Here is a 26,116-nt window from a genome sequence, read left to right as displayed (position 1 = left end):
CTACTGCAAGCCGGGTGCATCTGATGCTTCAGGGGTAGAAGGGAAGGAGTGCTGGGTCAATCTATAAACCTCTCAGCAGGGCCACAGAGTTAGTCGGTGAGGACCCTTTCAGGAACTGAAGTTGTCAGAACCAGGCCTTTCCATGCTACGGGGGTTAATGGAGGGGCTCACGTTTGAAGTCTTGCCTAACCCTGCCTCTCTTGCCTTTTGTTTCCCTGCAGTGGGCTCCCAGGACAGCTTGCTGGAGATCACCTTCCGTTCAGGTGCCCTGCCTGTGCTCTGTGAATCCACCACTCCTAAGCCAGAGGACCTACACTCACCACTGCTGGGCGCTGGCTTGGCTGACTTTGCCCACCCAGTGGGCAGCCCCTTAGGTAGGCGTGACTGCTTGGTGAAGCTGGAGTGCTTTCGTTTCCTCCCAGCCGAGGATAACCAGCCGATGGCACAGGGTGAGCCGCTCCTAGGTGGCCTGGAGCTCATCAAGTTCCGAGAGTCAGGCATCGCCTCAGAGTATGAGTCCAACACAGACGAAAGCGAGGAGCGTGACTCGTGGTCGCAGGAAGAGCTGCCACGCCTGCTCAATGTCCTACAGCGGCAGGAGTTGGGTGACAGTTTGGATGATGAGATCGCCGTGTAGGTGCAGGGCAAGGAGCTAGTGAAGGTGGCAGCATGATGCCAAGGGGGTCAAGTCTGCCTGTCCCCGGCTGGGGAAGCCCAGGGGAAAGCACCGCTGAGAAAAACACCCAGGGCTGAGAGTGTAGGGTTTCAGAAGAGGGTTGGGATTTTGCTTTGGAAGGTAAAGCAGGGAAGAAAATGGATTCCTAGACACAGGAATCAGCACCTGTATTCTGCTAATGACTGAATGGGACGGAAGCAGGGCTTTCCAGAACCCAGGACCTTGGGATGGGTCCGCCTTCAGAATCACAGTTCTGGAAGGCCTGTTGCTCCCACCGTTATAGTCAGGTTCTACTCAATCTGTCCGTGATGTCTCAGTGGCCTACACTCTCCTGTCTCTGTGGTGCAGATCATAAATGGAAGCCATTGATACCGTCTCACGTACTTTGTTTTGGATATCAGGATGCTACAAGTTGCCTAACCCTCCCTTAAGCTGTAGGAGAATTCCTTCCCCAGGCCCTGGCTGAGATCAGAGAGGTTGGAGGATTTCCCTCACTGCTGGGAAATTGAGACTCTGCCATTCAGTGAGCATGGAGGTGACAGCAGTCACAAGTCACAGTGAATAAACTAGGAATTTACTCTAAGTGGGGTGTTGGATGTTGCTTCTGAGGAAGCTAGGAGTATGAATAGGATTGAGGACCCTGCAGGGAGAGCCTGGGGAGGGTTAGCCTAGGGGAGGGTTAGCCTAGAGAAGGGTTAGCCTAGGAGTGCTGATGACAGTTGTGGCAGCTCATGTAGGTGTGATTCTTCAGTTTGGAAACCATGCCCCTTACCCATCTCCTGCCTGCAACCCAGCTCATATAAACGAGGCTAAGAACTATCATAATATCCCCTTTTCTTGCCTCAGGGGCTGTGCCTGCCTAAGCTTTGACAGTACTATGCCTTTGTGTAAGTCTCAGAGACCCAGAACCCCCTGCCTTACCTCTCTCTACCTGTCCCCTCCACTGGGCAGTAGTGGTCAGTTTTTACTGAGAAAAAGAAAAAGAAAGAAAGAAAGAAATGGACATAAGCTGATAGCTGAGACCGTCTATCCTTAAGAATCACTGCCACTTAGATGAGATCAGGGACCACAGCTGTGCCACCCCAGCCTGTTTCTCTGCAGGTGCGTGCCTTGAGCACAAGAGTTAAAAGTGCAACTTTAATCTCTTGCCATCTAGGCCTTGCCTAGGGGGTCTCCACTCAATAATAGGCTGGCTAGGCCAATGAGAAAAGTTCCTTTTCCCCCATAAGACCTTAACTGGTGAATAGATTTTCAACCCCTGAAGAGAAAGCTGACACATGTTCAAAGTCATATGATGTGGGGAGGAGGTCATGTTCATCCTGGACAAACTGTAGGCCAAACCGCAGTGTTATCAGAGGGAAAGGATGGAGTTCCCCCAATGGAGTTCTTCAACCCCAGCTTTGCTTTGAAATGTATCTAAATGCAAGCATGGCCCTTTTTATAGCCACAGTGTAGTCATTGTTAAAGGAAATTAACAAAGCTTTGTTATCTTTACTCCCTAGTGCATGGGGGTGTCAATAGTAATAGAATGGGGTGGCGTGTGTGTATGTGTGTGTGTGTGTGTGTGTGTGTGTGTGTGTGTGTGTGTGGTGTGTGTGGTGTGTGTGTGTGGTGTGCGCGTGGTGTGTGTGTGTGTGTGTGTGTGTGTATGTGTTTGTGCGTGTTGTGGACATGCTTTTAGACTTCTGAGAAGTGACTAGAAAGATTCTCCAGGGTGTTCAGATAAACAGTAGAATTGTATCCTTTTCCCAACCTGATTTTGTTGACAAGGTAGAATTCTGTTTGTTGATTTTCTAATTAACCATCAGAAGGATATCCAGATACACAGGGAAGGGAGAATTCCAGGTGTGAGGTCCACAACACTGAAGGGGCAGATATGTGGCGGGATTCAAGATAGGCTGAGCAGAATTTACTCAATTCCAATCCAGGATCGAAGGTCCTGGAGTCTAGGCTTTTGTGTATCTGAGGGAGTGGGTGGTCTGTTTCTTCAAGGTCTACTTCCTGTGAGCGGGAGCTGAGAGTAAAATCAGAAACAAGTAGAAGTGTGTGGATTGTGGGTGGAAAGGGTTTGTAGGATAGAGTGAAGCAGTGTGTGGGTAGGATACTGGTTCTTAAAGCCCTGGAAAGGAAAGAGGAGGGAATGGAAGATATGGAAGGGTTGGAAACATGTCTAATGGATGGGTAGACGATGACTTGAGACTCATGGAAGACTTTGCCCTTGGTTTCTGTCTTCTTTGACCCTCCCCTTTCCCTGATTAAGACTTCCCTGGAGAATCCATTTGTGTGCCATATCCTCCCCAGTAAGACCCGAATCTGGACACACTTGGTCTGTGGAGATGGGAAACAAAGAGCAGATCTAGGGGCCTTATGAGGTCACCAGCCACCGACCATCCATTTAGGCCAACAGACAGGACAGGGAATGCCGCAGACCCAGGTCCCCAACAACAGCTGCACCCTTCTTTGCTTCTTGCGCTGCTAACTCAACGCTGCCTTCCTCCTTTTCACCCTTCTACTCTGCCCTGTGTGGAGGACACATGAACATCAGGGGTTCCTTAGTGATGCCCACCCCAGGTGCAGGAAAACTCTTGGGCATACAAGGCTTTGCAGTCGCAGAGGCAGGACAGATCTTCTCTGCACAGGATGGACGGCACGTGGGAACCGGAAACTGCATTCCTTACATTCCTGCTTTTACTGATGCTATCTGTGAAAACCTTCCTGACTCTCAGCTGACCTTGTTTCCGGATTGTGTTCCTTTATTTGCTCTTTGCTCGACTGTTCTCCTCCCTTCTCCCTCCTCCCTCCCACCTATCCTAGCCTCCTGCTTCCTAAAACTGTTTTGTCCTTAACTGTTGGGTCAGCTCTCTGGGAAACGGTTCTGTTGATGTAAGTGCACTTACCCTGGGATGTTGTCACTAGTTAGTGGCTTTTGCTAAATAAACCTTTCTTATTTCTCAAAGCTTTCCCATTGTCTCTACTTCTTCTATTTAACCTGCTTCTTCTGTCCTCGTCCCTTGTACCTACCTCCTGACCAAGTATCATCAGCTCCGGGACACGATATAGAAAGAATTCGCACTGGGCAGTGGTGGCCCACGCCCTTAAATCGGTAGGCAGGGGCAAGTGGATCTCTGTCAGTTCAAGGCCAGCCTGGTCTACAGATCCAGCCAGGGATACATAGAAAGAATCCTGTCTGGGGAAAAAGGAAGGAAGGAAGGAAGGAAGGAAGGAAGGAAGGAAGGAAGGAAGGAAGAGAATGAATGAATGAATTCATATTTCTCAGAGGAGAAGAGCAAGGGGGATCCTCCATGGCATGGCATATAGACCAGACCAGCCCTGCAGGGTTAAGCTATCCACTGGTATTAATGGGAAGTAAATTCGTTTCCCTGGAGGACATTTGACAGTGTCTGGATACTTCATCCTCTCTCACAGCTAGGAGATGGATGCTTTAGGAATACAGAGGGCAGAAATCAGGGATCCTACCACACATAGGACAATCGTGAGGAGGAGTTATCCAAACTAAGGCCATTAAAACGGATTGCAGCGCCCTAGCTGACATCCAGTTTTTTGGACTCTTCTGACCCCGCCCCCAGTGTTTTCAGATTTGTGATGCCATTAGGACATGACAGTAGTAGCAGTGGGTTCCAGCACCAAACCACTATGCCATTGTTTCTTCCACACTATGATCAAGACCGTTTCATTTATTGACGCCTGGACTCAGTGTCTGAGATCTCTGTTTGGTAGTTGCCCACATGGGCCCGTTCCAACCAAGTTTTTACAGGGAACAGCATAGCCTCCCCCTCCATATCTTCCTAGACAGATCATAGCACCAAGGATTCACAGAGGAATCCTGGTACATGGGAACATGGGCTTCCCAGGGTAGAGCAGTAATGAGAGAGCAGAAAGAACATTCCAGAAATGGTCTGCAGAGTCTCACAGTGCAGCCCATTCGGGAAGCTTTTCTGACTTCCCCAAATGAGGACTTTAGGCTGTTTGGAAGGCAAAAGAAAGGCTGGGGAGGCTACGAGGCTTGTACGCTGCTCATTCTTCTCTGACAGTGAAGCGAACTAATCAGTTTTTCTCACCTTACGCTGGAATGGTATATACCACTTGCAACTTGCATGAGAGCATGTAAGAGCCTTCTAAAAGCCTCAGCAGAGAGTTCCGGTGCCTCAGGGTAAAGTTTGTATTTAGAGTGCTGCCTTCTGCACACTCCCATGCTGGTAGGTCCAGGTGTCTTCTGGGCACCCTTTCCTGTGTGCTAAAACTGCATGGAGCTCTGTTCCAGAAATGTTCCTGGGGCTATGATGACACCTGCTACATTAAATGCAAAATGTGGGAAGCACCTTCCTGTCCCTAGTGAGAAGATACTGGACACTGTCTGGATAGTGATGAATATATGCTGTGGTGTGCCCCTGCCCCTTACCCATACACCCACACACCCCCACACCTTCTCACCCTTGCCCAGCAGCTGCTTTTCCTCTTGGCTGTTGAGGAAATGTGATACAGAGAGACCCTGGAGCAAGGAACATAGGGTTGATGGAGGATTAGGAGCCAGTTTCTCAGGCGGTGGTGAAACTGAGAGGGGCCTCTGCCGTCTATGCTTCTCGCTGTACTTGCCAAAGAACCGTATCAAAGGACCAGGACACATGTGCACAGTCGCACATGTAAGACGCCACCTTCCTGAGTTCAGTGGCTTTTCCAGTTTAAAAAAAAAAAAAAAGAGTAGGTACCAGTAAGGCTCACCAGTCACTTCTCTCTCCCGTGGGGAATGGTATCCATGGATGTCAAGGTTGCCTAGACACCACCTAGCTTCTGAGTGGCCAGGTTGTGACCTGCAAATTCCAGCTCTTGAGCCTGACAGACTCTGGACTCTTGCTAGGCAGAGAGGGCACAGAAAAGGCCCTGGAAAGCAGGGACTAATGGTGAATCGGGGTTGCCCTCATGGTATGCTAAGTGACAGGGATGTGAACACAGCATTTCTCATGCTGGGGAAACATAAGAGCTAGACACAGTATTTTGATAACACAACGATAAACAGAAGCAGCTCTGCTAAGACCCAAAGTCAGGCTCCAGGAAGAGACATGGCCATGCATCACGGGGCAGACAAAGGAGGAACCTGCAAACACTGACCCACTCTTGGGGGAGGCAAAGACTGAAAAACAACTGATACCCGTTCCCTGAGAGGAAATGCCAAGTCATCTTTCTACTTCAGGTTGGCAGAGAGGGTTGCCCTAAAATGAAGTAAAGGTCAGGACTGTCCAACTGGTACATTATGTGGTGACAGCATGTAGTATTGTCACATGTACCTGCCCATGGAAACTAGCCATGGAAAGAGATCTCCTGGAGTAAGCATGACTGTGTCTGCTTCAGCAAGAGATACCCACTCTGAATAGCAGTTGTGGTACACATGGTGGCAATAGCCCACCCTCCTTGTCTCCTTCCTAGCTTATGATCGGAGCCATCTTGCCTTTTCCACAGGTTTACTAGCCTCGAAAGGTTAATATCTAAGATGTGTTTAAACTGCAGGAATTCTTTCTCTGACCTTTATCCTGGGTATGGGTGAGGACTAAGCCTGTAGACCAGCATCATGGAGTAGTGCTGTTTACATACTTGCGGCTTCAGAGTCACCTTGGAGGCTGGATAGGGCAAAAGCTGATGGAGGGAGTAGAAACTTGGTCTTTTATTAGTTCTCGTCACTGCTAGTCTGGCCACCTCGATTTAACAGCCAGCCACTTAGAGGATATTCTCAAACTCCAAGAATTATGTTTATCATGAGAGAGAGACAGAGACAGAGTCAGAGAGAGAGAGAGAGAGAGAGAGAGAGAGAGAGAGAGAGAGAGAAGGGGAGGCAAAGAGGTGGGTCTGGTGTTGCTAAGCAACCACTGATTGAAGGTGATGAAGATTCACTAGGTACCAAGAGAAGCAGCAGATGATGGAGGCTGACCAGACTTGACAAAAGAAGGCTATGACTAATTTCAATTTATTGGTACCCCTCTAGAGGCATAAATAGGCTTCATCCCTATTTACCTGAGATGTCAGCAAGACTACTTGAAGGCCTGGCAGCTGCCCAAGGAGATCCTATCTCCTGTCCGGGCCTTTTGCTCCTTGCCCCAGAGGGTTTTGAGCTTGCGGTAGTACACTTTGCAGCTGAAACCCTCCTTGAAACCCCCCTTGATGTGGCTCTTGAGAGAGTGCAGAGTGGGGTACATGCGGCAACAGGCTGCACACTTGTAGCCATTCTGCTGGGCTGGGTGCCACTTGGAAGCCATTAAGATGTCCTGGGATGTGATCGAATCCAAACCATGCTTGGATTTCTTGTTGGCCTCCCTGGGGTATGTGTTCTCTTGGGAGGAAGAAGATGAGCAGACACTCTCAGCCACATCCTCAAGAAGGCAGTTATCCCCTCTGCCCTCTTCCCGGTCCACCTCTGGGAACCCATAGGCCTCCAGGTGGCTCTCTTTGTCCGTGCATACGAAGTAGCTGTAAGGGGAGAACCAGGGTCGGTAGATGGTGCAGTTCCGCCTCAGCTGCTCCCCATTCTGGGTGTCCCCCAAGTCTGCAAAGGAAAGAGCAGGGTCTGAGTCTGGGGCTAAGGGCAGCCAAAAGGGAGCCAGAAGGGGCTGGAGGCGTCAGAAGAGTCAGACCGACAGGCAGTTGACTAGGCAAGACCTCAAGGGATCTGTGTTCCGCCTTGATGATGGCTTAGAGGAAGGTGTTGATGGAATAGGAAAAACAGCCTAAGACATCCATTCCTACCACATTCTTTTTCTGCTGGTTAAAATGGCCATCAGATATCTGGGCAGGAGACTGAACTTTCTCTGTGTAAAGACACCTTGACTTCTGACTCCTCTAAGGATAGGCAAGAATAGGTAGACATTGATATCTAATAGTCATTTGCCACCAATGAACCATTTTTCCAGCTTCAGTACCCATCCTAAACCCTCCATAGACCACTCAGACAGAAACTAACTATTCACGTGAGCTTGGGAGATGGGACTGAGTAGGTGAGATGCCCTCATGGCATGAGCATCTACTGAACGAGACACAGCTGCAACGTCAGCATGTGGACTGGAATTGTAGACATCCTTCCCTTAGGGGTACAGCCCATGCCCCCTTCAGCTTCCCACATGTCCCTGCCCAAAATAGGAGAAGGCCTCACATGCTGCAGGCACTTGGCTGTACACCCGATGCCACAGAACATTTGCTTGGGTCCTGGGGAAGCAGGATCTGACCTGGTCTGACTGGTTTTTACTGTGTCTGGGCTACAGAAGAAACTGTGATGAACTGAGCAAGATTGGGATTCCTTAAAGGGGACTCCCAAAGACATACTTTTAGAGACTCACTTTCTGTGTGCTATGGGTCTCAAAACTAATGCATAACAGTGACCTTTGAACTCCAGCAGGCCTGTTCTAGGTGGTGTTCCCAGGTAGTCACAGATGGGGCAGTTTCTTCAGACCTACCAAAAAGGCCCTCCAGAAACCAGGTTGTAAGACTTATTCAGGCCAGGGGCATGTTGTAACAGTAAAGGTCATATCTAGCATGATGGATTAAAACCGTGGTCTCAAGCCTTAGTACTGAAGATTTGCCTCAGATGACACCTTTCTCCTTGTCCCACCCCTCACCTGATGCTCTTGCTTATCATGAGTAATAGCAATTTCACAGGACTCTGGACACAGGTTGCAGGATGGCAGCCCTGGCCACAGCCCACATAGGCATGTTGCATGGTCCTTTTGAGAATGAGAAGCTAGGTACTCCAATTGTAGGATCTCAAGTCTTCAGTCAGAGGGGGCATGTGAACCTTTGTTGCAAAGTTCACTTGAGAAAAGTTTATGGGCATCTAGGGTTGAGGATTAGCTGGGTGGTAGAATGCTTGCCAAACATTCACGAGGCTCTGGGTTTGATCCCAGCTACTAGGTAGGTCTAGGAGAAAGTGGATCTGCCTTAAACCCAGGCAATAGCTAGGCTTCTAGGAGACAGATTTTAAAATGTTCTCTGTAGAGACAAATGGATGTTTAGAACTCCCACAGCAGTGCAGTTCAAGTCTGGTGTGTGTGAGAATCCCTAGAGCTGGTTCTCAGCTAAGAGGGGAGACCCCTTTGGGGGTCTCCCAACCCTTTCACAGGAGTTACCTTAAGACCATTGGAAAACACGGATACTTACATTGCAGTTCTTAACAGTAGCAAAATTACACTTATGAAGTAGTAACGAAAATATTTTTATGGTCACCACAACATGAGGAACTGGACTAAAGGAAGCATTAGGAAGGTTGAGAACCACTGCCCTAAAGGATCTTGTTCCAGACCATTGGATCTGTGGCACCCTCAGAACCTGCCTTCCTCAGCTTCCACTTCATGCTCGCTCACATGGACAAGCCAGGGTCACTAGTGACAATTTTGGGATTTTAGTTTCTTTACAAGAAACAAATAACCAAACACAGAAATATTGCATGAGTGTGTTTTCATTTTAATCCCAGGTGTGGGGTATGGGGCTGCTTCTGTCTGTCCACAACAGCTGACTATGATTTACCTTGTGCTCTAGCAGGGGTGTGGTTTTGCCACCTGCAGATCATATGTGATTGTGTGTCATTTGAAATTCTAGGGACTTTTCAGAGGATGTATAAATGGCCCTAAGAGGCAAGATATGTTGTTGGTTACTCTTGGTCCTGGTTATGCAAAGAAGAAACAACAAGAACAACTTAGATATCCTGACAATGAAGATCAAACTGGACCCCAAGGAACTCAGTGCCCCTAATCAGCAAGAAATAGTGGGGGTCGAAAAGTAATCCCTAGAGTACTTCGTGGTGATTATGGGTGTCAAGTTCCTTGGGGGGCAAGTTTGATCTTCATTCTCAGGATTTATAATTTCTTGTTGTTCTTCCTTTCCTCTCTTTCCTTTTTTCTCTCCTATCTAGTGTTAGGGGGTTGAAAGAGTGGAAAGGGGGTGGAGAAGGGTGGAAGAAAGAAGAACCCACAAAGTATCCAAAGACAGCTAGGGCTCACACTTCCATTGAAAAGCCCTCACGTGTCGTCCTTCTTCCTTCCTATGATCCTCAAGCCTACTGCTTGCCAATTTAAGACCTAGTTAATGCAAGCACATGCTCTCTATGTAGACAGACCGTCACCTCGAGATTTCATGTAGAAACAGGCTTTAGGGGAAAATGTGACAGCAAATGTACCCCCAACTGTCCCTTGCTAGAGATTATGAAAGAGCAAGACTTACCAGGAATGGAGTCTTTTGAAATCTTATATTCTTGCCCTATAGTATTTGACTTTCTCAACCAATCATGATTCTACAGCTCGATCTGACAAGATCATGTATTTAAAACAAAACTCCGTTAGGTTTAAAACAGGAAATCCCACATCTTTGTAGCCCTAGTGACTTCAGCATTTACCTGGCAAGCTGGTCGCAAGTGAGGACATAATGTCGGGAAAAGCACTCAGGGCAGAGGAAGAGATACGAGGTCTGGAGGTGCTGAGGAGTGAGAAATTCTCCATGTTCTGACCACACAGGATAACGGAGGTCACACACCAGCTCCTGAGAGGTTGGCCAGGTTGTCTAGGCAATGAACATTCTGAATGCGGCTGACATCACAACCCATGGTTCCATTCAGTTAGGTTATGAGTTTGAAAGGTGGATGTAGTTTTCTTGTGTTCAAGACTTTTTTCCTTTTTAAAACTTGAGTGGTTGCTTGTTTTCTTTTTAATTTAACTCTTTAATTGGTATACAAAGAATTGGCGATCATAATAGAGTTTTTGAACAGTGTGTTTTAGTAGATTTCCCTTCCATCTCTACTGCGCTGTAACCTCCCAACCTCCACAGCCTTTCCTGGAATCTTTCTGCTTCCGTGTCATGTGTGTTCTTTTCTCCTCTTTCCTTGCATATTTATTATTTCTGGGTCTTTTTCTAGTTTTCTTTTTCCTGGCTCTACCTATATTCTATATGATATGATATATCATTCATATATGTATGTATATGTGTGTGTATATATATATATATATATATATATATATATATATATATATATCTCACAAACTAGAATCTGCCCATGAAAGATAGCCAGTTTTTTTCTTTCCAACGTAGGTGGCTTTATTTAAGATTATACCTTCTGCAGATAGACTAATGAAACAGGGGCCCTGGAAATAAACAGGCAAGGGTGTAGCCACCTAATTTTTGGCCACATGCAAAGGTCACTTCAGAGTAGATCACAGACAAATTCTAGCTGGACATAGTGGAATTGCTAGAGAAAACATAAGAAATATACTGTAGGATATAGGTAAAGGCAAGAACTTTCTAAGAAAAGCTTCAGTGACTCAGGAAATGGCCCCAGGGACTATGTACACAGCAAAAGAAAGTATGAGGAGTGAGCAGGAAGTACACAGTGGGAGATCTCTGCCACTAGTTCACAAGGGGGCTAATAGCTTGATTTTTTTTTTTTAACTTACATTCTTCAGTGGCCTGTGTTGGCTGCGAATACCCGGAAAGAAGGAAGACACTGGAGAGCTGTTTGCACTGGTGTTGCTTGTCACCTATTTTCTTTATGACTGTCACCTCTTCTGTGTGAGCATCCCTGGTAGACTCTCCTTCCTCTGGGAGTAACCACCTTGTTCTTCTCCCTTATTTTCCTGGCCTCTACCACACAATATTTTCCTTGTCTCATTTTACTGGTTGTGTTGTTTAGGGCATGTTTTTTGATATTTTTTTTAGAAAATAATTTCAATATCTAAAATTTTCAGAAGTTAAAATTTCTACCATATACTGTGAAGCCAGATTTTCCTGTTTTAACATTTCATCCCATTTTGTGTTGTCAGTTCCCCTCCTCCCTCTCTCTCTCTCTCTCTCTCTCTCTCTGTCTGTGTGTGTGTGTGTGTGTGTGTGTGTGTGTGTGTGTGTGTGTGTGTGTGTGTGAACATGTACCAGTCAGTCATTGAGGATGAAATGCTGGGTAAGCACTCTACCACTGAGCAACATTCCCAGTCTTTAAGTGTTTCGTTTGCTTATTTGCGCTCTGAACTATTTAGCTTGCCCTATATCTGAACTATTTAAATTACCCTATATCCTTTTATACTAAAAACTTCAACATAGACTTCCTAAGACTGGCAGCCGGATATTGTTTCTAATTATCGCTGCTCTTTTAGGCAAGTGGCTTCCTCCATCCCATTTGCCCCTTATAAGGCAGTGCGCCGATGAGACTGTGGACTCCAGGGCTGCCTTCTCCTCTGCCTCCTTCCCTGTATAACAACCTAGCACCCTCGAAAGATACGTAAGAATGGAAGGTTATTGTGACATTTGAAAGAGAGATGCAGGCGCCTCTTCTGGACAGTCATACCCCATTAACTTAGATACATAGAAGTGTTTTGGATGTAAAGGACAGTATGTTTGCACAGGCTGCAAAAGATGCTCCGCTCCTAAGCTCCAACTATGGCCTTCCTGTAGAACATGTGTGAGCATTTATTCCCAGGTACTTAAACATGTGAGGGGATGAGAGAACCGATTTCCCTCTTGTTTCTCCCAGTGATTGGTTTAGAGTGCTAGAATGTTTATAGTGTAAATTGAACTTTGCTATGTTGGTGCCTCTGAGGTTGTTGATTACTTTTTAGGTCACCATGGTGTAAAGGAAGCTCATGGGAGTCAGGATGCGTGATTTTGAATCCCCTTCTCCATCAGCTGCCTGTGGAATGGGCAGCCTCTGCCACGTGGCTTTTCCATACAGTTGCTTTAGACTGAGGTAGAGTGTATGAATGTCTTCCTGACCACAGTCTAGCAATTTACATGTGAAAAGAATATAGATGTGAGCTATTAGCACAGGACCCAAGGGACTTAGAAGTGTCCCTGTGGCCAAGTAGGAATATGAAGGTCTTGTAAAAGGGGCCCAGAATGTCAGGAAGGAAATTGGAAAGGCTGCAGCAGTGTCTTTCAGTTGTTTTGAAATCATAAGCCTGTTTTGACTTAGATATCGGAGAGTTCATGGGAACTTGGCTCTCCAGGGTTTCGCCGTGCCCCTGTGTAGCAGTCTTTTTCATGAGTTGTTGCTGATGGTGCAAACAGGAAATACCTCTCCAAAAGTGGTTGCTCACTACATAAATGTGTCTTTTTCTTATTTGTTTCCCACCTGCTTTCGAGCCCTTTTCTCGGACAGGTAAGATTCCCTCTCTCTTGTGGATGACATATCTTCCCAGATGGCCCTCTCTGCTTGAGTATGTGCATGTTCTGGGGGTGCTTTTGGGGGGTCCTCCCATCTGGGATCCAACCACATTTCATATCCTCATCATTGTTCTCTCAGTCACCAAGATTCTAGTCCTGAGGCTGAAGGGGACAGAGTGTGAGAGGCTCTTCAGCAGGAAAGAGGCTCATCATGGGGACGATAGAAGCCCAAGATAGAGGCCAGCTTTGCAGAGAAGATGGGTGTTTTTCTACCCTGACCTTATAAGCACTGCCACAGGGCTTGTGTGCCTTCTGAGACTGATTTCACAAGTCTGGAGACAGTCTGAGTGATGTCCTCATACTATTGGTCATCACTGAGATGTGGTTAAGAATTCCCATAAGGGCCGGAGAGATGGTTCAGTGGTTATGAGCACCAGCTGTTCTTCCAGAGGTCCTGAGTTCAAATCCCTGCAACCACATGGTGGCTCACAACCATCTGTAATGAGATCTGATGCCCTCTTCTGGTGTGTCTGAAGACAGCAACAGTGTATACACACACACACACACACACACACACACACACACACACACACACACACACACTAAATAAATCTGCTTTAAAAAATAATTCTCATAAAAGTCAAATTCAGCTAAACTGATTTATTAATTGCTTATTCTTATGAAAGATCGTAAACCAGGCCTTGTAGTTGATAAGAGTACTTTAAGGGTCTGTAGCCCTTTTTAAGGGGGCTTCCCATTCTATTATGTAGATATATTTCTATTATGTAGATATATTTCTCAGAAATTTTGAGGTAATGATAAGGAAAGCATATAATAGATTCACCTTAAATCACTGAGCAATTCAGAATCTTTCATAGACCTTATGGATAAGAAGTAGAGAGGTAGTACAGGAAACTCAAATGAGACATCATCTAAGCTGTTTGTTAAGGGTGTACTTTGAAAGGAATAGATGCTCCTCATTTAATAGGATGCTCTTCTTTTAAAGATCACTTCGATGGGCAGTTTGGGTGTTTCCGCTTTTAAAAACAAGTGTGCTTGCTCTGAAAATATAAGGAAACCGCTAGAGAAATATGAGGTGGAACAAACAGTAGCGAACTTCCTGCTCCTAACACACACCCATGGGGCATTGCATGCACTTCCTTTCTGCTCTGTGCGCTTTCTGGATGTGGAGGGATAGTGAAAACGATTTCCAAATCACCTCTGCTAACTGTCAGAGTCCACAACTAAAGACAATGAGAACGATTTGGGCTCATGATAGGAAATTATGTCAGAGTGGGTAACATGGCAAGACACACTCTTAAGGGGCTGATCAGGAGCAGCTGTGGGGTAGTCCGAGAGTTCTCCCACTGTGATAGGTGCATTTCTGGAGTCCTGGCAGCTTGAAGCTTGTCTCCAGTTCCCTGATATATCCTTCTCACCACACTGTAGCTCCACCCCAGGAGACCTGAGGAGCTACCAGCCCACATTTCATAGAGGAAATGTGCCTATGGAACAGAGTGAGGACCAGGGAGGTTGTCCCGACTCTCTTTTGCATGGCTTTCTCCCTGCTATCCAGGGACACTTCAAATACAAGTTGTCTAGGTGGTTGACCCAGTTGGGATCTCTCAACTCAAGTCACAGAAAGTGAAGCATTACCCCCTCCCACCCCCCGTTGCCTGGAGCTCAGCAGTACCATTCAAGTGAGACTGAACGTAAGGACTTAGCCTCAGGCAATCTTAGGAAAGGCTTCCTGAGATAGACCCTTAACAGACATATTAACAGTGAGAGCTCAGAGACAGATAGACAACAGTGGCCATAGACAACTCAGGTTCTAAGTCTGTCTACTTTGATAATGTAGCTGAGTTTTCAGAGAGAATACAGATGCCCAGGAGTTGGTGTGTCTTAGTTAGGGTTACTGATCTTATGGTAAAACACTGTGACAAAAGCAAGTTGGGAAGGAAAGAGTTTGTTTGGCATATGCCTCCACATCCATAGATATCACTGAAGGGAATTAGGTCAGTAACTCAGACAGTGTGAGAACCTGGGGGCAGGAGCTGACACAGAAGTCATGGAGGGATGCTGCTTACTGGTGTATCCCCATGATTTGCTCAGCCTGTTTCCTTATAGAACCCAAGACCACCAGCCCAGAGATGGTACCATCCATCCATCACCAATTAAGAAAATGCTCTACAGACTTGCTTACGGTCCTGTCCTAGAGAGACATTTTCTTAATGGAGGCTTCTTCTTTGGTAACTCTAGTCTGTGTCAAGTGAAATGAAATTATCTGGCACAGTGTGTGAGCAGCACAGCTCAGAACCTGGAGCTCCAGACTTTTCAACAGACCTCAGGGCTACCATCTTGTCCTTCATAATTCAAAGTGAATGTGGGCAGTTCATTTGAGGTACTCATTGAGTATCTGCTATGTACAGACCCAAGCATGGCGTCGAAGATACAAATACAAAAGATGCATGAAGTGTGGCCTCGGCCTTGGGAATGTTTCCCTCTCAGGAAGGTAACACTCAAACTCACTGTTCGAGCCATACACAGGACCCAAAGGGATGGTCTTCCATCACTATCCCGTGACCCAGGTAGAGGAAAGAGCCCTAAATGCTGGATCAGAAGGCCTGAGTTCTAATTCCAGTCAATCAGTAACTCGTATTCTGACATAAGGCCCACCATTACTCTGAGCTTCTCTCTAACCTAATGAGCTCCTTCACTAGGCTCTCACAGGGAACAGATGAGCATGGATTTCTCAGGACATTTGTGCTTCACCAACAGCAAGTTCCTGCCCATGTGCCACACACTGGGTCTGACTGACTGACTAGCCTCTGTGTCCACGAGCTCACCTACCCTCCGAAGCTCCACTTAGGAGCTGCTGGCCCATATTCCATGAGAGAATGTGTAACACTTGAGGCTTTCAGTAGGCAGCTCCCAACCCAGAATCCTCATCTGCCATTCATTCGTGCAGCAGCCCCTTGGACCCAGTGCCTGAGACAGAGAGCACAGCATGTGCTCATAGCAGTCACATTTCATTGCTTCATCCCCTTTCTCTCTCTGCTTCAAAGGGCCTGGGTGACACCAAGGCCAAAAAGGTCAAGCCATAAGTCGAAGAGGCTAGCTTAAAGGAATACGCTTGGCTTTTCATGACAGAAGCCATTCACTGATTAACCCGGGTGGGGAACAACCGGAATGTTTGATCTCCTGTTCTACTACCAAAAAACCTGGAAAGTTTATAAGCATCTTTACTGGAAGCTTCCAGAAAATTGTGGGAGTGATAAGCTTTGGGTGTATTGCAAAACCAGGAAAGCTGAGTGACAGAGTCCAGAGTCCTACTCCCCTCCACTTACGCGGGTCTCTTTTTTCCCCCTTTCTTTCTTTGTTCACAGTTGACCACAGCATGTTTGAGAATTTGAACACAACCCTTACCCCAAAGCTCCAATCCAGCCATTCCTTCCCCCACCTGTCCAGACCTGGAGCACCAGGCACCATCACCCCTGGTTCTGGAGAGCCAGGAGGACCAGGACTGAGGGTAGGCAGCAGCCAGCACCTTAGGAATCTGGGCAAAGCTGTGGGGGCCAAGGTCAATGACCTCCTGCGGAGAAAGGAGTCTTCAAGCCTGGGCAGTGTGGGTGTGATGGAGATTAACAAGACTGCTGAGGCCCAGATGCCTGGTGGGGAAGACGCGGCCTGTGGACCCTGGCTGGAGGATGAAAGGTGAGTCCTCTTGACCCACTATTATCCCAGTTGTAGAGGTAGGAACATGGGCAAAACCACAGTGCATACAGGAGAGATTGGGCCCAAGGACGGGGTGAACATTTGTCAAGAAAAACAGGGACAGGCCTGAGTTCATGAGAGCCCACTTCAGCCTTTGTGACTAGAGAAGCACTTCCTACCTGGGTACCATGTCTTTAGCTCTGTTTCACATTGTAGCCCAGGCTAGCCTGGAACTCACAGTCCAGACTGACCTTAAAGTCATAGCAATTCTCCTGTCTCAGTTTCCTGGGACAGTAGATGTGACCCACCATCTACTATCATTTAGGTGTATTTTCATTTGCAGATGGCCCAAGTTCAGAAAGTTAGTATTTGGAACTGAATCTGAACCCTGATATCACCCAGAAACTCTCCACATGGGTTCTGTTGTCAGCCATTCCTTGTCACTGCTGCTGTATGTTTGATAGAGAGGGAGAAGCCTGATGTAGCTCCTTCTCTCCATCCCATAGCTCCTTTCTGGGCCTTCATTCCAACACCTATGCCTATGAACTTTATATGCCCTTATTGGGACCCAGTACTTGGGTTCTGAAATGACTCAGCTCCCTGGAGTCTTTCTCCAGCCGCACAGAGGCAACACTTTGTGCCACTGTGAGCACACTGAATGAGGAGAGAACAGCCCCATGGCTAATTGTTGGGCTGAAGTTGCTAAGATCTACAGCCTAAACCCAGAACAAGCCCTCAATGGAGAAAACGCTTGCTGCGGAGGTGGTATGTGGTTGAAGGGGCAGTTGGAGCAGAGAATTGAGAGTGTTTGTAGACTGGCATGCAATCACCCATAAAGCCTGAGTGTTTATGGTCATGGACTTTCAGGTCAGTCCAAGAAGCCTTCCCTCTGCTGGATCCTCCACCTCCCATAACTCGGAAGCGAACCCCTCGGGCCTTGAAGACCACCCAGGACATGCTGATTTCGTCACAGCCCGTCCTAAGCAATCTAGAATATGGGACAGAATTGTCACCTGGACAGGCCCAGGACTCTCCACCCACTGCTCAGCCTGTCTCGGCAGACACTTCACGACCAGAGTCTACCACTGGGATGGGCGAGAAGGGAGAGGCTCTACCCAATGGTGAGGTGTCCTTGTTGGTACCTGACCTGATACACAAGAACAGCCAGGAGGAATCCAAGCGAAAGGCAACTGAGGGCAGGAAATCCTCCTCCCCTGGCCCCATTGAGAGAAATGGCCTCAAGCTCAGCTTGAGCCCCATCAGCCTGGCTGAGTCCTGGGAGAACAGCAGCCCCCCTCTGCAGGCACGGACTTCCAGCCTTGAAAATGAGGGCCTTCACCCAGACCTGCTGTCCTTTGAGTAGAATCTCTTGTCTTCCCTGCTGAACATCCTCTTCACTTTGTCCTCTGCCACACATAGCCCAACTCTGCCGTGCCCTCATCTTCCTCATTGGAAGGCACAGCAGAGCCCAGTCTCTATCTGAAGTGTCATAGGACCAGATGGTCACACGTTGTCCCAATGAAGGAGTCTGCAGAATGGCAAAGGGACTCAGTTGCATCCTGCTCCTCTGTTGGCTGCTGGCTGCTGGCTACTGGAACTCATCCTCCTTCAGTCTCGTTCCAGCTTCCTACTGACCCACAGGGCCACAGGAGGATGGATTTAGCAGGAATTCTCTTCACCTGTCTGTCCTTTGACCTCCCCAACCACCCATCCCGATCCTGTCCCTTTCTTCCATAGTGGTCCAGGGACTCCCTGCCTTGAAGGGAATACAGGCAGCTAGGGAAGAATGGTAGGTTTGGGCTTGACAATGGGGTCTGGCCTGGAAAGTGATACCTTGACTACAGTCTCACTATAGTCCCTTCATCCTCAGAGCAGTGTGGATCCCTAGCCATCATCTTTCCTCTGCTTCTGGCCTGATGTCAGAGGAGGTGCTTCTGAGGCTTCAGGCCCTGAGAGCTTCCTCAAAGGTTGAGCCTTGTCACCCAGGGTTTCCAGGGTTTTTTTTTTCATCCAGTTAGGTGATGATAGGCACTTGGGAATGATGGTATGGGCAGCCTTGCTGGGATTCCTTGCTATGTGCATGTGAAGATGGGTAGGCAGGCCCCTGCAGAAGCAGCAGAGAGCGTTCTGATGTTCAGAGAGGAGAGCGTGGGAACGCAGAATGGTCCTTCAAGAGCAGAGGTCACGGGGAAGAGAACGGTGAGGACTGAGAAGGGCATTGCCGAGAGTCAGAGCAGCTTTTCAGGCCACTCCACACCAAGAATGAGGCAGTGCCTGGAGCTGGGAACCGTATGTGTGAGAGCCAGGGTGGAGCATGTGAGAGACTGGAGTGTGGTGAGGACTTTGGAGGCAAAGCAGTTGTCTTTGGTGAAACTGCTTCTTTGTGCTTGTGCTGAAGTTTCCTGAATTCCTGCAGCATCGGGTCTGCCCAGAGACACCTCGAGCCTCTGTCTTTTATTCAGGTAATGGCGATCCTCCTCTGCTTCTGCCGGGATCTATGTAAGGACCCAACAAGACTTATCAACCCTTCCCTGGTTCCTGCCTTCCAGGTTAATTTGCTTTGTATCCCTCTCTTCTTTTAGGGACCCTATCATGCTGTCTTCCTGTGGCCAGGAGACTCTGTAGTAATCCCAGTCACAAGGGCCTTTGTAGCCAGAAGAGGAATCCCTATTCTTGAACAAGGAGACCAGAGCCCCACAAGGAGGCTATGGGTTGTGCATCCAGCCAAGGGCAGGCCATGCAGCAGTCCTCTTGCCCTACTTCCAGCGCTCTTCCCTTTTCTGCCTGCTTGGCTTCCCATCTGTGACATTGGGGCACACAGGTCTCACTTCCCAGTTCATCATCACTGGTGTGCTGCCTTCCTTCCAACCAGCAGACATCTGAGCTAACTCCCGCAGCTGGATCCCTAGGATGGAGGTTTCCTTCTCACACACCTGCTTAAGCAGTTGTATGACTTCGACCATCTCTGCCCTCCACCCCTCTTCTCTCACCCCATCTTCCGTTGTCACAGAAAGTAAGGCTTCATCCCATGTCCCCTGCAGACTCCCATCTCTTCCTCTCAGATGAGAATTTGTTCAGCCAGGCATCTGAAGGCACGGTTGGACTATCAGGACTGTTAGGACATATGTAGCGCATGTGCCTCGCTCCAAGAACATTTCAGGGATGTGACGTTGATCCTAAAGTCAGAGAAGTCCTTAGGGCTAGCATTTGAGAACCTGTGGGTTTTCCCACGGTGATGTGGAGTATTACCCAAAACAGAGGGTCCAGGCTGTCGGGTGGAAAGTCTAAGCATTCTCCAGAGAACAAGTCCATTGTAATCCAAGCTCTCCATATCAAAATCTTGGTTTGCTCCTCTAATAGGAAGTTCAACAGGTAACTGCTCTCTAGGACCTCCTCAGAGACTAGGTAGTAGTTGCCTAAGACCAACAGCATGAGGCTTGGCTTGCTTAAGCACCCAGGATACTGCTGATACCCTCAGGCCCAGGGTTAGTCCAGAGATCCCACCATATTGTCTGAAGCACCCTAAAGAGGGATCTTCTGAGTACTTCAGACTTCATGCTTGTTGTTGGATTTGGTGCCATGGGTGCCCGCATCAACTGCTAGGATCTTGGCCATCTCCCTGCTACAGGTATGATGCTGCTACCTCAGGAGGCCCTCTGAACCTGAGCCTTGTTAGATGCTGCGGATATTGCCTGGTGCTAAGGGGCTAAGTGTTGCCCTGCAGGAACAAATCCTCCTGAGGGCTTCCACATCAGCTCTTCCAGCTAGTGACCCCTGCAGGCTCATAGTGACCCCTGCAGGCTCACCGATCATCTCAGCAGTGTGGACCACAGCACAGCAACCTTCACAGTGAATCTAGATCCTCTAGGGGTTTGACCTTTGGGTAGTTTGCTCACGTGGCACAGAAGTGGGCTAACGGGAAAGAATGAGGGGTCTGACTTCAATGTCTGTTTAAAGAAGCTGGGGTCTTGGGGCCTTTTTCTCTTCACTTCTTTTCAGCCTCATTGTATAACCCTATTCAGCCCATAGCTTTACCTTGATAGAGGACAAAGTGAGCTTCCGGAAACATGGAAAGAAGGTATCCCCTCCCTAGTCCCACCCACACTTCTCTCTAGAAATGTATCTGTGAATGTTCTGAGAGATATGAAGACATGTGTTTTAATCCATCATCTTTTAAAGAACAAGTTTGGCTCCTGTTGGAAAGAACAAGATTATAGTTCTATTCTGAGTATTTTTTAGAGAGTTCATATTTATATTTTTAGAGATTTTTTTTTCTTGTAGAAGGAAATTGCATAATAAAATGATGAATGTGTCTTGCTGGCCTGTCTGTTTTCCTCCTGACTGGTGGAGAGTTTTAGAGTCCCACGTTCCTGAGGGATACCTGGGTGGGTGTAGAGCCATGACCTCTTGCTTCGCAATCCAGCAAGACTGAGGAATGAGGGAGATGGAGGAGATGGGGAGGAGGGGGTTCTACAAACAAACCCCCAACTTGAGACATGTAGAGTAATAAGGGCAAGTTAAGATGGACCACCTTTTATGTATAACTGGCTGCTGTAAAGATCTCCATATATGACTGTTTCTATATCATCAGTACGACGTGCACATGTCCAGCCCTTCTTGGGGGAAATCTGTAAGGAAACACAATGCCCATTGGCTCCTCCTTGAAGAACTTACCCTAGGGTCCATAGCCTGCTTCCACCACAAATGGATGGAACAACATTCTCGTGGGTGTGTTCTTCCCACAGGGAGAGCAGCTCCCTTGCAGTAGCTATCAGCACAATACCCAAAGCTGTCGACTTTTGGGAAATTGCTCCCATGGCTGCTTTGAACTGGGACAGCTCTTGATGTCATTTGCTGAGAGAATATGACTTAAAGAGGAACTTTGCCATAAATGTCAGATCTCAGGATCCAGAGGAATCATTGCTCTAGAACAGCATTCTCAACCTGAGTCGCAACCCTTGTTTTAGAGGGGTCACCCAAGACCGTCAGAAGATATAGATATTTATATTACAATTCATAACTAGCAAAGTTACAGTTATGAAGTAACAGTGAGAATAATTTTATAGTTGGTGGTCACCACAAACAGGAACTATGTTAAAGGTTGCAGCACTAGGAAAGTCAAGAACCAATGCTTTACAGAACCAGTCTATTGACTTTCTTAATAGGAAGAAGATAGAGAGGAAGCAGGAAGCTCCAGAGGGAAAGGGACATCTGTCGTGTTCACGCAGCCATTCACATTACCAATGGGGGGAAAGATGGGGTTCTTTCTGTCTAGACCTTTGCTGCCGTGACTAAGCCAGGCTTAGTCAGCATGCAGAGGCTCCCTGGTTCTGTGTCATGAGCATGTCTACACAAGGGGAAGTCTCTGACCTTTTCTGCATCTCATTATGTCTTCCCAAAGGTGGAGGAAAAAAAAAAAGGAAAATGGGGCTTTCTAAGCTAGCTGGCTTTCTTCACTGTGTACACAGATAGGTTATTCCAAGAAAGCAGGAGTAACACAAAACCAAGCCAGCAGTATTCCATGCATGGGGAAGGCATTGGAAATACAATAGCACATTTTTCTTTAAGTCTGTGCTGTGGTGACTGTTCTTTAGGTGACCTTGCCTATTGGACAGCTTTGGGTTCTGCTTCTGTCATCAATCAGGTGTTAAAATGTGCCTGAGTCCCACCATTTTGCAACGTTTTTATTGTATTTTATTGCCTACAGTCAAGTATGCATAGATGATTATAAAAAAAAGGTAGGGGAATTTTTAAGTATAGAAATGGGCGTGCATATGACACTTTTTCAGTGCTGTCCTCTAAACTGGTCTAGAAACTAGAGGGGGAAGATGTATTTTTACTCAGACATTGGTGACAAGTAATACAGGGCCCTCTCTTAAAAATGGATGAGGATGCCGTGTCTCTCCTGTAGGTACTATGCTAACAAGATGTGTTAGAGCACAGAGGGAATCACTCGAAGCGGGCCAATTAACTTCAGCTACAAGGGTGTCCATTTCCCCTGGGTTTCAAGCAATTGCTAAAGGACACTGGCAGTCTAGTGGAGGCTATTGAGGACTCTGGTTGGTTTGCAGGGTCAGTGCAAAGCTGCTAGGGAGCCCCAGGTGATATTCAAAGGTAATAGAGTTAGTGCTTCCAAGCCTGCACCCCAGATGCTGTCCCAGACGCAGAGACTTTCCTCTTTGGTCAGTTTGCTCACCAGTTTTGGAATCCCTCTGAGGTATGTGAATGCTAAGATGTTCTTCATTCCCTGCCATCCCAAACCTCTGAATTTCCAAGCCCAGCCTGGCCATGATTATCTCTGAGATTTTGGCCCTCTAGGTTACCTAGGCTTTACTCAGCAGTGCTCCCGACAAGGTCCTCCCACGTTTATAACACCTCACATGAAGCACCTCACCACCACCACCACCACCACTACGGTGGCTCTCCTGGGAGTAGGGAGAAGCGCAGACTGAGCATGTGGGCACTACCTCCCTAAGTATAAGTGGTGTGTCTGCTTTTCATCTCTCAAGAAAGCTCACTCCAGAAAGTTCCAGTTGTCCAGTGGAATCCCCATGGAGGTCTTTTCCCCTCCGGTGAGCCTTCCTCCCTGCTGACATTTGCACCAGGGGCCCATGATGAAAGTCCAGTCTTCCCACCATCGACTTCTTACTAATGAGAAAATTCCTCCACTTTCGGTATCTAGGGACCGGCCCTCTTGAGACACGAGTCTTTGTGTCCAGCTTATCTCCAGCTGCTGCCATGATGAATAGCCCAGCCCAAGGGAGCCTGGGGAAGCTCTACCCCCAGGAAACTTGGTTATTAATACAAACAAGGAAACTGGCTTGAAGAAATATTTAAGGACCAACTCGAACACACCAGACTGCATTCTCTCCCGTGGGAGTTGCTTAAGATTATGTGGGTAACACGGAGCAGGAAACGTGGCCTGTGTTTTCCTTTGCTATAGGGAAAGAAAAAGGCCCACAAATAAAACCCTCCCAATAAGCGGCAGCTTTTTTATTCTCCTTTTACCGTTTCAACAGTCAGCTGTTCTCAGTGCCATCTGCTAAGCTACCTTCTTCCTTAAAACATCCCTGTTTGCCACCTTATCAGTCCTAAGCTTGTGCTTCTTACATAATCCGAGCTGGCTCGATCTGGTGTTTAAGCACATCCAAATGCTCAGCCCACACCATGGGCCAATGCACAGCCTCCCAGGAAGTTTGAGATTGTCCCAGCCACCGAAGGGTCGTCAAGGGAGCAGCCTGGACTTCCCAGGCAGAGGGAAGTAAAATCCCACCAGCGTGCGACGTCAGCACTAGATGTTGAATCCCACGCCTGCAGTAGACAGACCCAATCTTCGAAGGCGCCTCCTGGTTCTGGGGAAACTGTTCGGATCAGTCTTCCTGGCTTAGTTTAGTCCTGGGTGCTCTGTCTGGAACAGACAGCAGAGCGGGAGGGTGCTCTGTAGTCAGTAAGGTTTTGTTTTTGGGTTTTTTTTTTTTTTTTGGCGGGGGTGGGGGCCCTTCATCTTTTGGAGATGCTGTGTTGGCCAGCGTGGGCAGCAACTGCATTACAGCTTACGAGGAAGAGTGGGGTTAGGGGCCTTGGTCAGCGACTGCGAGTATGTATGTTGTGACCAGGTCTGGGGCCTAGCTGTAAAGTGAGATGGTTCTCTGTACTCTAGGTCATCCTCTGCCCAGCCTCAAGCTACCTACTGTTCCAAGCTTCTATGCTGCCGTTCCATCTCTGCCCCAGGACCCCAAATCACTCAGAATCTCTTCCCTGCCTTTGTTTTCATTTTGGTTTTCGGAGTTGGGGTTTGACTTACATAGCCCAGGCCAGTCTTGAACTTGCAACCCTGCTGTCTCAGCCTCCCAAGTGCTAAGATTACAGATATTCACCACCACCGCTGCCTCGGCCACACTTGTGCCTTCCTTTCTTTCCTGTGACTTTGTCAGGCTGTAACAATTCATCCTTCGCGTTTCCAATGGTTCTCCCCCTTCCTGTGTTTCCGTCCGCTGTTCCCACACTTTTTTGTGCTTTGAATGTGAGGTCACAAGTTTCTGGGCCAGGCTGAGCTATATATTCCCAAATAGTGCCATGAGCTAGGGGGTCGGGGCGAAGTATGCAAACACTTAAACGTATGAGGAATAGCCACTCTCAAGCCCCACTGCACCCCTTCCCGTGTGGTCGTGTATCCCCACGTGGTTTGCAGAGTAGCACATCCTTCTGTCTCTCCCCAAGGCTCTGGGCACTTTTGGACGTGACTTAGACCATCTTCAGTTCTCAGTAATCCTGCTTGCCATCCCAGGCCTTCAGTGCTGCTTAATTTTATCTCCGAAGCTCCTGGCAGTTAGTCCAGCAATTGTCCTGATCGCTTTGCACACATGCTCTACTTGAATTTCTCGGTAATGCCATAATCTTATTAAGCCCATTTTCCAGACACGCATAGTCACAGAAAAACCGACGCACGTGATCCCGTCAATTCTCACGTCTCTGGAGGAACTATTTTTGGCAGCACTGGGGGAAGGGGCAGAGGGTCGGCTGCTGTGAACCTTACAACTGATGAAAAGCAAAGTGAGCCCCAGAAGGCTGAGGTTATCAGACGTGCGTGTGCAGGAGGTGCTGGGGGGTGACGTGGGTGTCCCTCATCTTCCCTGCCACCTTCCGTAACTCGGTGCAATTCTATCGCACCAGTCTAATGAACGGTTCCAGGAACTGGTCATGGCCTAGGAATATCTTTTTGAGTTCGACCTTCAAGGATACATGGGATTTCCCTCAACACTGAATATTCATTCAAAATGGGAATTTAGAGACCCTTTTCTCTGCCCCCTTGGTTTTCCCAGAAGAGGGAACAGCAGACTGTGTTTTTTAAATGGTGCCAGGAATTTCATGGAGCCCCCACAGTAATGCTTTGAAGTAAGAGACCGCATCCTTGTCTTCTAGGCCCCAGATTAAAACTTTAGAGATTTTAAAGACTTTGCCCCCCTGTCCATGTTAGCTAATAGCGAAGCTACTGTTAGTGTCTCCACAAAACATCCATTCTTCAGGGCTTTAGTGAAAATCTGCTCTGAAATGTAAGCCTTTCCCCTTGCAGAAGACGGTGGAGCTGAGAGGCAGGAGCACTTACAGACTCAGGGAGGGCTGGCTTATGCACTTACCTGGTTATCAGCGCTGAAGTTCAAGCATTTAACTGGGCACTGAGTCCTGTTGGGCAAATACCAGCCAAGGAAATCGGTCAGGTTTTGCAGCTACCATGGTGACTCAAATAGTGCTTGAAAACAAAACAAAACGAACAAAAGAGATCCTCATGGTACTAGCTTTCTTGATGGCTGGCTGACCCCGTGTGGATTCATTTAGGATCGCAGTTTCAAATTTCCTTCTACAAAAGGAAGATTTTTTTTTTTTTTTCATGACAGAATAAGAGGCGTTAATAAATGCTGCCCTCTGCCTAGAGTAACTGGTATTTACACTAACATCATTTCACAGGTAGTTTGTGGAGAGGGGAAAAAAAAAGAGAGATGACACTTCTTAACTAGACATTCCAGATGAAGAGAAAATGGTGGGAAGGAAGCCTTTGACTAAAACTGTAGTGCCTGGAATAGTCATAAA

General features: G+C 47.6%; 3 protein-coding genes across 3 annotated transcripts in view; 2 read left to right on the top strand and 1 right to left on the bottom strand.

The window, feature by feature from the left end:
- Positions 1-3,632, top strand: part of Nos1ap (nitric oxide synthase 1 adaptor protein) — a 273,184-nt gene extending 269,552 nt beyond the window's left edge. Inside the window, exon 10 of the mRNA NM_138922.3 lies at positions 222-3,632. Within this exon, the coding sequence (NP_620277.2) occupies positions 222-637 (416 nt within the window). The 3' untranslated portion in view covers positions 638-3,632. The remainder of the gene's footprint in view (positions 1-221) is intronic.
- A 2,990-nt stretch (positions 3,633-6,622) lies between these two features.
- Spata46 (spermatogenesis associated 46) lies at positions 6,623-10,248 on the bottom strand. Its single transcript, NM_001109074.1, has 2 exons — positions 10,065-10,248; positions 6,623-7,229 (listed from the first exon to the last, which is right to left on the bottom strand). The coding sequence occupies exons 1-2, from the start codon at positions 10,165-10,167 to the stop codon at positions 6,718-6,720; spliced, it is 615 nt and encodes a 204-aa protein (NP_001102544.1). The 5' UTR covers positions 10,168-10,248; the 3' UTR covers positions 6,623-6,717.
- Positions 10,249-12,754: 2,506 nt separating this feature from the next.
- On the top strand, positions 12,755-20,840 carry C13h1orf226 (similar to human chromosome 1 open reading frame 226). The gene is made up of 3 exons (NM_001190459.2): positions 12,755-12,809; positions 16,201-16,528; positions 17,396-20,840. The coding sequence occupies exons 2-3, from the start codon at positions 16,212-16,214 to the stop codon at positions 17,889-17,891; spliced, it is 813 nt and encodes a 270-aa protein (NP_001177388.2). The 5' UTR covers positions 12,755-12,809; positions 16,201-16,211; the 3' UTR covers positions 17,892-20,840.
- The last annotated feature ends 5,276 nt before the right edge of the window (positions 20,841-26,116 follow it).

Source organism: Rattus norvegicus, chromosome 13 (genome assembly GCF_036323735.1).
Source record: "Rattus norvegicus strain BN/NHsdMcwi chromosome 13, GRCr8, whole genome shotgun sequence".
Classification (NCBI taxonomy): domain Eukaryota; kingdom Metazoa; phylum Chordata; class Mammalia; order Rodentia; family Muridae; genus Rattus; species Rattus norvegicus.
The sequence above is the reverse complement of the archived record's forward strand: the minus strand, read 5'-3'. Positions and strand labels throughout refer to the sequence as shown.

Bases quoted from the DNA above. Each gene is read 5' to 3' on its own strand.
- Spata46 (NM_001109074.1), bottom strand. From the start codon at position 10,167: ATGGAGAATTTCTCACTCCTCAGCACCTCCAGACCTCGTATCTCTTCC. The intron at 7,230-10,064 runs GTAAATGCTGAA...TTTCCTTTGCAG, and splicing joins ACTTGCGACCAGCTTGCCAG to ACTTGGGGGACACCCAGAAT.
- C13h1orf226 (NM_001190459.2), top strand. From the start codon at position 16,212: ATGTTTGAGAATTTGAACACAACCCTTACCCCAAAGCTCCAATCCAGC. The intron at 16,529-17,395 runs GTGAGTCCTCTT...ATGGACTTTCAG, and splicing joins CCCTGGCTGGAGGATGAAAG to GTCAGTCCAAGAAGCCTTCC.